This window comes from Dasypus novemcinctus, chromosome 8 (genome assembly GCF_030445035.2).
Source record: "Dasypus novemcinctus isolate mDasNov1 chromosome 8, mDasNov1.1.hap2, whole genome shotgun sequence".
Lineage (NCBI taxonomy): Eukaryota > Metazoa > Chordata > Mammalia > Cingulata > Dasypodidae > Dasypus > Dasypus novemcinctus.
Genome location: NC_080680.1, coordinates 32,453,000 through 32,465,188, shown reverse-complemented (window position 1 = coordinate 32,465,188; position 12,189 = coordinate 32,453,000). Strand labels below are relative to the sequence as shown.

General features: G+C 39.0%; 1 protein-coding gene across 9 annotated transcripts in view; it reads right to left on the bottom strand.

Moving 5' to 3' along the window:
- PRUNE2 (prune homolog 2 with BCH domain) overlaps window positions 1-12,189 on the bottom strand; it is a 321,035-nt gene that overhangs the window by 8,487 nt on the left and 300,359 nt on the right. For 3 of the 9 annotated variants that reach the window (XR_011649380.1, XM_058301632.1, XM_058301634.2), the window contains exons 16-18: window positions 6,772-6,870; window positions 4,243-4,278; window positions 3,683-3,721 (exon numbers count right to left, since the gene is read on the bottom strand). Coding sequence is in view for 7 of the 9 variants with exons in the window: in XM_058301632.1 (XP_058157615.1) it covers window positions 3,683-3,721; window positions 4,243-4,278; window positions 6,772-6,870 (174 nt within the window). In the remaining 2 variants the exon portion in view is untranslated. Of the gene's footprint in view, window positions 1-2,559; window positions 2,681-3,682; window positions 3,722-4,242; window positions 4,279-6,771; window positions 6,871-12,189 lie in introns of those variants that run through there. The other 6 variants (XR_011649381.1, XM_058301633.2, XM_058301636.2 and 3 more) reach the window with 4 other exon arrangements.

Genomic DNA, 12,189 nt, shown 5'->3' with positions numbered 1-12,189 from the left:
TCCTTCCTGCAGATATAAAGTTTTAAGGTAATGATCAGGCCAGTTGAGCAAATCACTTCCTGAAAGTCACTTAGTGGTGGTGGTGGTGGTGGTATGTGTGTATGTGGGAGAAGGGAGATGTTTCAAAACATTAAGGGGGGAAAAAGCAAAGCAATGGAGAGATAGGTTTTGTTTCCTGACAAAAGATGTGTTTGCCTTTGATTAAGACCAGGCTGAAACTTTTTAATAAAGGTCATATGGAAATCAGGGCCCATTTGTAAATAGAAGGAACCTGGGCTTTCTGGCTTCTAGAATCTAACCACATGTTTTCAGAACCAAAAATCATAATATACGCTCTATCAAAGGATTTGGGGACACTTCAGTGGCTGACAGGTAGTTGAGAAGTATGGTTGCCATGTTGAAATGGGGGGATTCTGAGGCATTTCAATCGTCTGTGGGGTCAATGGAATACAATTATCCCTCCTTTCACATTTTCAAATACGCAAATATATTTCAGTTCTACATATGCACAATGAGGATCAATTGGGGGAGCCTTCTTCAGACTGGTATTTTACCCATTGAATCCAAAGACATTTGTCTATTTTTTCATTTAGCCCTTTACTTGAAGACAGCGGTTCTCAAAGTGAGGTCCCAACCAGGAGCATTGCCATCATCCGGAACCTGTTAGACATGCAAATTCTCAGGCCCATCCTAGACCTGCTGAATCAGAAACGTTGGGGGTGAAGCCTAGCATAGTGTGTTTTAACAAGCGGTCCAGGTGATTCTGATGCACAATAAACAATTTGGAGGCTAGCCTCTCAAAAATAAGGAACTTAATCTCATGCATATTCATTAATTTACACAGCAGAAATTTACAAGCATCTACGAAGTCCTAGGTATGAGGACGAAAGAAATTTCAGGACCATCTGAGCCCATTTAGACACAGGAAGGATGGGGTGGGAAAGAGAACAAAACAATGGGCTTGAGGAAAAAATCTGGAAAGCTGTACAACTAAACCAAAAATAAGAACTGTTTTACTATGGTAGCTAAGCAGGTGAAGCAGTTTGATATTATTGACGAATTCCAAAAAGAAATATTGGATTATGTTTGTAAACTGGTCTTTTCCTCCGTGTATATAAGATTATATTGGATTCAGATTACTTAATCAAGTAAACCTCTTGTGCCAGTAGGGCATTGAGCCCCCACCCTTGGTGGGTGGGGACTCACAGATAAAAGGCATGGCAAAGGACAGAGTTGGAGGGTTTTTGTTGTTGGAGTTTTGATGTTGGAGTTTGATGGTGAAGCCTTAAGCTGGAGCCCCAGGAAGAGAGGAACCCTAAGCATGGAAAGAAGCAAGCCCTGGGAAGAGAGGAACCCAGGAAGCCTGAACCCTGGCAGACGTTGGCAGCCATCTTGCTCCAACACGTGAAAATAGATTTTGGCGAGGGAAGTAACTTATGCTTTATGGCCTGGTATCTGTAAGCTCCTACCCCAAATAAATACCCTTTATAAAAACCAACCAATTTCTGGTATTTTGCATCAGCACCCCTTTGGCTGACTAATACAGTAGGAAAAGAATAAACCACCAGGAAAAAAATCTATTGGAGGAGGCAAAATTTCATGGCAACAAAAAATCCTGACAGTCTGACTTTACAGTGGATTTGGCTGCAAAGTTATTATGCTCCCCACCCCCCATCTTTTGTCTTGAAATTAGCCCTTTAACTCTGTAAGTATGTTATCATCCCACCCCAGAAATGAATCTGAAAGAGAAACTCATTGACATTTCTCTCTCTGGGAATGATACAGTGCATTTTGAGTGCAGATAAATGCTAAAAGTGTAGATTAAGACAACATTTGGTTCCTTGATTCCTAACATTTTAGTTCCCTTATTCTTAGAGACTGAGAAGATTCTATCCAAGTAAAATATTTGGATAATTTTATGTTATGCTAATCTAATGAGTTGTCAGTTATTTTGAAAGAAACTAAGAGGAAAGGAATACTGTAACAGTAAACTGCACTGATCCTAACTTTCTAAAGCAAAAAATCTTTCCTTTAATTTTAACCTCAAAGAGCCACACCATAGGTAAATAATTCTATGGGTTACCTGCGATAAAAACAGGCAGTAGAAAAAAATGACTAAAAGGATAGTTTCAATGAGGACTTGGTATTTACAAGCTATGCAGAAAAACCTCACTAATTTAGATCTTATTTACTCAGGATTTGTAGGTCTTTGGACATTGGCCAGGCTTTCTACTTATTCAATAACTATGAAAATGGGAACTGGTTGTAAAAATTCACAGTACAAGCAATAATTGAAATAGGAAGGAAGCTTAACATACTTAGTACCATAAACTTTCCAAATCCCACTTGTCTACAGGGTCCAAATTTATTTATTTTTTAGTTAAGACAAAGGAGACATTTATGCCAGAGTTGGGCAGGACACTAAGGTGCCTCACAGAAACAAAGGAAGAACTGCAGGAACGAGGCCCCTTTCCGTCGTTGCTTGTTCATCTCTGCTTAACTGTCCTTCTCCAGGTCGTTATGACCACTTCCCATAGGCTTTCTGCTGCTTGGCTCTAGAAGGAGCATGACCACAAGCTGTGCCTGCTTAGCAGCCTCTGCAGAAGACTGCTCCCAGTACTCTTAGGTCCACCGCAGGGATTGGGTGTCCCTTCTTAGGTTATGTGCCACTCACTGGTACCTGAAAATGAACCACTGGGCTTGATCATGTGCTCCCCCCACTCCAAACAAGGGTTCAAAATTTATTCATAACTTGAAAAAAGGAAAAAGAGGTTCCTAGATGTTCTTTCAGAGCAGGGTTGGGCTTTCTACTGAGTAGGCCATTTTATAACTCTGAAGGGGCAGAGGTTAACTTGCAGATTTTTGTCCAGTAGAGATGCACCCAATTTCTGTCCAGGAGGAAAGATAAGCCCCAATATTATAGTTTATTGCCCTGTTGCATAGAATCTGTTTTTTTGTCTCACCCAGCAATTTTATCCTAATATCCCTTTATTAAATTGCCTATAAATATCTATCTTCTTAAATGCTCCTAGAACGGGTTTTAACATCATACTGGCTCAGTCATTTAATAATGAGTTGAATAAGATCATTGGTGTGTGTTCATTTTACATTTGCATTGGAGTTATAATCTTCATTTTTTGAAAATTATGCTTTAACAATAGTAATGATCTTTTTTCTCTTCACTTAAATAGCTCAGAGGCTATTAGCTAAGAAATATTTCCAAGTCACTATATAATGTTTTGTTTTGTTTTTTAAATCTTGGAAAGACAGAAACTAATTCTACAAAAGCATTCCAAATTTTGACTTGCTATCATTTCTCCCTGTTATTATGAATTAGTGAGGTTTGATTGCCTCATTATATTTAATAATCATCTGGGGATGTTATACCATTGGTTTGGCAGTGTGTGAGATGTGTTCTTTTGCTGCGGTTCCTAAAATCTCAACTACATTAAAAAATATCAAGGAACAGTAACAAATGCATTCCTTGCAATAACTGAGATCATGGGGAAAAAAGATTGATGAACAACAGAAATCACATCCATCAGGAGAGAATGGGGAATTTTTAAGTGCAGCATTTATCATTAGGTGCAAGGATAAAACACCAGGCATGCAGTTTCTTCCAATTCACTCCTGAAAAGCAAGCCAACATCATGCCAGCTGCTAAATGAAAATCAAGTCTTACTTAGCTGCTTCTGATGCTTCCCTCAGTTCTTCATCCAGTCTGCGTGAGCAAAAATTATTGGTGTAAAAAAGAAACAAAAAAGAAGCAAGCAGAGCGTGAGAGAGTCACTCAGCAAAGCAGAGCCAAAGGAAAGTGGAGGGATTGTGCTTATAAAAACAGACCTCTGGAGCTCTGGGACACAATCCGTCAAGTAAATACGGTGCCACTTCCTCCCATTCAGTGTTTACATCTGTTTGCTTTGCAAATTCCTTCATAAGGGAAGTATGAAAGTTGCAGGGGCATCAGAAACATGCTGGCTGAACAAAGCTGAAAACATCCAAGTCAGTTTGTTGGGTACAAAGTTAGCTAGCAGCCTGGGCCAAGTCAGGGATGAATCTGGTTTAGTAGGTTTCAGTTTGCAAATCAGGCTGACCTCAACAGCTTTACAAACGCAGGACAAAGACAGAAAACGGTGGACAGTGCTGGATGCAACGACTTCCTGTTCTGGAAGCGTGTTGAGGTCACCCACGAGTAAAACACACACAGGGGGTCTCGAGTGATTGTAAATCAGGAGATTTTACCTCACACTTCTCTTAAAAGATCTCTCCTCATCATACCTTATGAGACAAAAACAAAACAAACTCAGTGAGGAAAACAAGTAAACCGATGGAAAAAAAAAGACAGATGAATGTTCTAAGAGACAGTTAAAACATGAGAGAAGTAGCCCGTTCCCCCTCCAAAATGGTCAAATTGCCTTTTGGGAGAAATCATATTTTCATTAGATACAATCAATGACTTATGATTCATAATTATAATTACACAATGAATTTTTTTAGAGTTATAACTTTACAGCTCTGGTTCCAAGTGGGGAAGATTTTTCTTTCTTTCGAGTCCTTTGATGACAGGCTCCATCCCAGCTGACTCCTTGTCTTGGGACTGGCCCAGACCAGATTCCCTGAATTTATTCAGTAACAGGAAGGAGCTATGGTTTGTGTTAATTTGAAAACTGCATCATATGAAAATGAGGTAATGGAGTTGGTAATAAAAGTGGTGGAAAGGATTTCTAGAGGAGATGGATTAAGGGAAATGGAAGGCAACATGGACACGTGGGGAGGACATGCACAGGTCTAAATTTCTCTGGAAGAAAATCTTCCCAAATGGACTTCTTCCTGAAGTAACTTTTCCCCAAAGCCCTTGAAGACTGACATGTGTAGATGAATGGGAAATGTCCTAGGCATGTTTAACTTGCTAGCAAACATTTTCAACACAGAAAGGAAATTTGCCATATGGCAGTGTGTTTCTAAAAGCAATATAATCATGATACATAATATTCAGGTATGCTAACTCTGTGCCAGGTGGCTTCCTAAATGCTTTATGCTTAATGTTCTCATTCAGTCCTCTAGACAATGCTATGAGGTTCACATTCCTTCCCATTTTACAGATGCCGAAGCTGAGACCAGAGAGTCTTAATAGGTCACTTCGAGTCACAGAGATTTTAAGAGGTAGGAGGGAAGGTTGAAATCTAACAGGCAGGAAAGCCCATTCTCTTCTTCATTGCATTGTTTCCAACTGCCATACCCCGTAAAGTATCACCACATTCATCTGGAAAGTGAACAATGTTCAATTCCATTAGAAGACAGAATGTCTTTGCTGACTTTTACAAAGGGAAATAGCATTACAGGAGGTGGGTGCTCCAGGACTTTTTTTGTGTGTGTCAATAGTAGGAATGAATTTTGGAGATGCAATGTGCCCTTCTGAGGCAGCAAGCCAGAACTATGAGGTGTGCAGGTTGTGGCTCTTGCGGAATGAAGCCACAGGCACGATCTCACCAACACCGCTCCAGCCAGCTCAGTCAACTGACCACTATAAGCCCAGTGAGCGTTCCTGCTCGTTCCTGATTTTGGATGTAGTTAAAAGGTGGATACTTTTTAGGGAAGCAAAGGAATTGAGTAGAAAAGAGTATGGAGAGTTTGGGGCCAGGCTGACATGCATTTGGATTCTAGTTCTGTCTACTCCTGGCTGTGTGAGTTTTGCATAGGTAACTTTTATCTTCCCCTCACTTGTAAAACGGAGGTTTACTCTGGGAATTAAATAAATGATATAAATAGAGTACCTAGTATCTCCATGCCTGGCACAACATTAAATGAGAATATTTTCCTTTCATTTCCTGTATACCTTTTAAAAATTATTTTTAACTTATTTATCAAGTGAGAGGAAGTCTTGAAATCCCAAAATGGGAGGTTCGTTTTCCTATCTGCTTTGTGGAGGAAAAGGGAGTACACTTGTCTGTTTTGGGTTCTGTTTTCTGTGGTTTATTTTTGTGTTTTTAGTTTATAGATAAGCCCTTTTAATTTCTAGTCCAAATAAAGAATAAAAAAATCAGACACAGTGGGAAGAAAAAAACATGATACATAGAACACAATGGGTCTTTGCAACAATGAACCAAATAGGAGTATCCATTCTCCCAGCACCAGTATTTTAAAGCCCCAGCTCCAAGCACTTGTTAACTTTTACCAATTATTTTTGCAGCATAATCCTGAGGCCTTCTGTGTCCAGGCTTTCCCCTTGCAGGCAGCTGGCTGCTGCATTACTATGTACAGAGTGAGGAAATAATTCATAACTATCCCACCCACTGCTGGGCCAACACCATCTGCCTAATCTCTTACCTGAAGGGAACTGCAAGGAAATAAGATTTAGAAGAAAACAAACTTACAAAAAAGTTATTTCCCCCCCTATTTTCCTTGGATGATGCAGACATTATTTTACACAAGGCAGTAAAGAACTCCATGCTCTGCTAAGCTTTTACTCTGTCTGTGTGGGGTGGGGGACATGGATAACAGATGTACTGATCAAATTTATGCTTTATCCAAAATGGTAGTAATATTCAAAGTGAAAACTAGCAATAATCAATAGTATCAAGAGAAGATCATGTAAAAGAGGATCTGAAAGAAACAGAACAGATTATAAGAGAACATATATTTATTGGAGGACATTTAATATTTGCTTTTGTAAGATAAGGCTCTTTCCCCACCACTCCAGAAGTGAGTTCTTTCCCCGTCTCCAAACATACACTATTTTCTAACTGAAGCTTCAAAACCATCAGGACTTACTTGATGATGCTCTCTGGAATATGGATGCAATCCATTGGGATCAGCTGACTGAGTTCCGATAAGCTACTGACATATTTAATTTTACTGCTGAATTTTGAACTAAAAAGACAAAGAAAAAAATCATGAGTTGCTGCTTCCGCCCTCCTTGGCCTCTTCCAGAAAATCCTGGTATCTCTTAACATCTTGCTCCAGCATACTTCATAAGAAGAAAAGCTAACATGATTTGAGCAGTGTGTGACAAATGCTGTTCTTAGTGGTTTATACTTATTGACGGGTCTCTTTCTTAACACAGCCTAGTGTGGTAGGTACTATTGTTACTCTCTTTTTAAAGATAAGGAACTGAGACGCAGGGTGTTAAGCATTTGCCTAAATCCTCACCATCAGTAAATGGCTGGGCTTGCATTTAAACCCAGTTTTTATGAACGCAGGGTCTACATGTGCCTGCCTCTCAGTGGTTCCTGCCCCTCTGGATAGTCTGTTTTATGGGTTTGTTTGCATTTAACAAACAAATCTTGTCGTTAGTTCTTTCAGAATCTACCAAGTACAGCCAAATGAAATAGCAAAATTCAAGGAGATAGAAAGTAGATTAGAGGTTACCAAGGGATGGGGAAGAGGGAAAGGGAGTGTTTCTTCGGAAAAATTAAAAAACAAGATGAATTAAAAAAATCTTCATCTATAAACATGATTGCTACTATTGGTATTAGTTTACTCATTAACAGAAAGGAGAAATTTTGGGTCTTTGGGGGCATTTGCCAAATAAATCCAATATGGTGGTAATATTGAACTGAATGTGTATGATATATAGCACACACACACATACAAAGTACAGTCAGGTTTCCTAATTCATGAGAGTTCTATAAAGTTGCTGTGCACATTGAATTTGTGACTGCTGAACTGTTGTGCCTAGTGGAAATACAGGGTGAGTTTCCTGTGGGATTTGGGTTACAATATTTCGTCAGTTAATAAATACATAACCTTGTTCTATTTGTGTTTCTGTTTAAAGACACCCTGTATCTTTTGCTTCCTCCTTAAATGTGTATACAGTGGTTCCCTGGGAAGTTCTTCTTTTCAACAGTGTTTTAGAAACTGCCATCATTTAACCCTATCTAAAAACAGTATCATTTGTCTTCAGAGCATTTTAGAGTGACATTTAAACAAGGTAACGAGGGGGTGGGGGGTGGGGCAGGAACTGGGGCTTGTAAAATAAAGTGTTGATTCATGAACTCTGAGCTCACAACAGCAGCACTATAAGTCCTGCCTGAAGGAAGCTTATCCAACACAGTATTTTTTCTGTAGGGCACAGCCCAGGCTTACTGCACTCAGAACACTAGACAGCATTTCAGCATCACACTTGGTGGCCATTTTAAACAGCAAAATCACCAAGAAAAGCACAAAAATGTGAAAAATGTGGCACTGAAAATACCACAGAAAGGACACTTATTTACAGTATGAGTTGAAATAACTGCTGCCTTGTTCAATCTCGACTGGGAACACGGGTGCATCTGGCAACTCAAATATTTTGCTACTTTGCACATGTCCATGAATGCCCACGAAAGTGCCACGAATACTGGTTTTGGGGTTACAGATAAATTTTAGTGAGTAGACAAATTCGGAAATATGGATTCTACAAATAATGAAGATCAACTGTATACATAAATTAGTTTACCTCTCTTATTTTCAAATTTTTATTTTATTTTTCTTCTCATTCCAGATGGGCCAAAGCTCAAAAACACGGTTCAATAATTGGATTTGAATTACCAATAATTTTCCCTTAAATGCTAATATTTTAGATGTATGTAAAGGCATAGAAAATGATCTGGAAGGATACTAATGAAACTGATAATGTCAATTGCCTCTGGGAAAGGAATTAGGAATAATAAATGTTCAGTGTTGAAGGAAGAACTCTTTTTGATCTTTAATGACTCAATATTTTGTAAGAATGCATTTCTGAGTTATTTGTGTAATGATGTGGGCTATGGGTGGGGGGGCTGTTCATCTCTTCGTAGATCACCTGAGCTGTATGTGTCCTGAGCTGTGCGTCTGGGACAGTGAGAACTGCAGCCCTGCCCTTGGTAACCATGGCAACAACTCCAGTCCTGGAAAACAGTTTTGCAGTGCAAACTCTATAAACTTTAAATATTCAGGGAGAATATAAACTAAATGTGTTAAAAGCTTACATGGAATGTATGAAGTCCATGCTAAAAGCTTACCTAGGATGTGGAAAATATATGTTAATTTGAGCTTATTAAGCACTGAAACAAAGAACCATTCGGCCCTCCTCTGTATAAAAAGAACTTGAAAATCTTGTTCAGGTCTGGGATTTTGAATGAGAAGCTCTGAACCCAGCTGGTCATACATAAATCTTTTTTTTCCTTCCCAAAATTATTCCTGAGTCCTGGCCTTTCTATATGCAAATAATTGAAACTTTCTCACTTCTACAACATAATTCCAAACTAATTTTAAAAATGTATCATTCTTGCAAAGCAGGTGGAGCTCAGTGGTTGAGCTCTTGCTTCACATGTACGAGGTCCCAGGTTCAATCCCCCGGACCTCCCAAAATAAAATAAAAAAGAAAGAAAAGAATCACTCCACCTGAAGGTGCAATTGATCCAGGGTCTAACGTTCCTGAATGGTTTCATATGAAAAGGTCCCTGTTCCACTGGGATCCTTCTGAGTGGTCTGCCAATTGTCCTGCCTTGTGTTCCACAGCTGAGCATCCCAGTAAGCAGCTTTTTCAAGGTCAGTTCTCTACATATCTGTCATTAATATTCTACTTCCCGTTTTCACCCTGGGCCACTGGCTGTGACTTGTGAATAAGTTACCAACCTTCCTGTCAGCACAGTTATTTCTAGCCTTCGTGATAAGTCTTGGGTGAACATAAACTATGAATGATACACCATGGTAGGCAGTTTCCATCCTCTGTAGTTTTTGAACTAAATTCAGGTTTCAATAAAAGAGTAGGTGGCTTAAGAGGAAGGAGGAAGTCATGCAAGGGGACCTCTGTGCCCAGTGTTACACTCACTAGACTCACAGTTCTCTAAACGTGCCACGTTCCTTCTTCCGCGGTATATTTGTTCCTGCGGTTTTTTCTACCTGGATGGCCCTTCTCCCTGATGTTAGCTGGCCGATCAAAACTCACTTCGAAGGGGAACTCTTCTGGGGAGCGTTTCTTGGTGCAGACTCTTAGCCTTTGCTCTCCCTTTGTTTCCCCCAAACTCACCCTCACCTCGAGTTATCACCCCGCAGTCGTACCCTGAATTGTAATTATTTAATTGATTGCCTGTGTCTGCTGCTAGACTGTGAGCTCTTTGAGGTCAGCATTTGAGCTATTTAATTTCTCAACCCAAATAACTCATTAGAAAAATGTATTTGCCATATACCTCAATCTTAGGTGCTGCTTTTTTGGAAGCAAAGAGACCCATCATACATTTTAGTGGCCTTTTTTTCAGATCTAAACATTGGTTTCACTGATGTAAATTAATTAATTGAAAAGGGGGACCTTTAAGAGGGCTTGACCTGATGAAAGCCTAAACCACAATGGTGAAGTGTTTCAAATGCTTGTTTCTTTAGAATGAGGCAAACAGCTGGCTTTAAGGCCTGCACCTGCCATTTATTGCCTGGGATACCTTGGACCTGGGGTCCAGTTATGGCACCCTGGCAAAATCCAGCTCGATGCCTGTTTTTTAGAACCTGCAAGCTAAGAACGGTTTTCACATTTTTTTAATTGCTGAAGAAGAGTATTTCATAACACGTAAAAATTGTAGAAAATTCAGGTTCAGTGTTCAAAAATAAAGTTTTAAGTGGAACATAACCACAAACTCATTTGCTTACTTATTGTCTCGGGCTGTTTTGGCTGCTTTTATTCCACAACGGTAGAGTTGAGTAGTTGTAACTAAGACCATGTGGCCTAAAAAGCCAAAAATATTTACTATTTGGTCCTTTACAGAAGTTTGTTGGCTCCTGCATTAGTCAATTCATTTGACCTCACTGAGCTTCAGCGTTTTTTCTGTAAAATGGAAATAATAAACAGCACCTCTTTCTGTATTGGGATTGCCACTAGGGTTAAATGAAATAATACATGCAAGCATGCAATAAATGTCTGCCATTATCATATGTAATGAACCACAGAATATTTGCTATAATCTTTTTTTTTTTTTGAGGTACTGGGACTAGGGATTGAACCCAGGACTCCATATGCAGGAGGCTGGCATTCAACCACTGAGCCACATCGGCTCCCCTGAATTGGCTCCCTTGTCTGTTTTCCAGGTGTTTTGCTTATTGATTTGCTTGTTGTTTGCTTGTTTGTTTTCTTTAGGAGGCACTGGGACCTGAATCCGCGACCTCCCATGTAGGATATGGGCTCTCACTGCTTGAGCCATATCCGCCCCTGTTATAATTTTATTATTGTTATTATTATTATCTTGAAACTCCCTTCAATAACTAGTGCTGACTTACAATCATTTTTCATTATTCTTACAGTAATAAATGCTTTGGGGTTTATCAAGAAAAAAGAAACATTATTATATATATATTCTGCCATAACCCACTGAATGGACTTGAAGAGAATGTAAACTATAATGTAAACTATAATTCATGCTGTGCAGCAGTGATCCAGAATGTATTCATCAAACGCAATGAATGTACCACACTAAGGAAGGAAGCTGATGTGGGAAAAGTGGGGGGTGTGGGGAGTGGGGCATATGGGAACCTCTTATATTTTTAAAGTAACATTTTGTGTGATCTATGTATCTTTAAAAAAAAAAAGATAATAAAGAAAAAGAAAAAAGAAAAAAAGACACATCAGTCAATCAACATCAAGGTTAATGTTTACATTTTCACCCACTAAACTTCTTATAAGTTCACCAGAGTGCCTTGATTCATACCCCCTAGGCAAAGCATTTCCTGCTAGTATTTAAATAAGTGGCTTTTGTATACCATAAATATTTCATAATAATTTTTAGAGCAACTTAACATAGTGTGGTAACGGGCTGAACCCTGCTGCTCAATTGTTGGGAGTAGGGATAGCTGAATAAATTTAAGCCAACACACAAAAAAATGTAGAAACTGATAAGTACAGTAAAATTTTTGCAAAAAGATACGAAGGACCTTACCCTTTAATTTTTTTTTTCTCTAGAAGTGGAGTTAGGAAGATAAATACGTAAGGAATTCATTAATGACTTTGAGATAAGAAAATTTCAATTTATTTAAAGAGTTATGGATCTCTATGCTGACTTTAGGTGAGATTTTACTCTATTTTCAGAGCTCTCCAGAAAATAAAAGTATATTGTCTCTTTTATTAAATTGTTCCAAGCCTTACTATGCTATGAGGCATATCTTACTTTCCTTTGCACCCCCAAAAGTAAGGTTACGCAGCACCTAATGCAAAAAAGTGCTCATTAGCATTCACTGAATTGAACT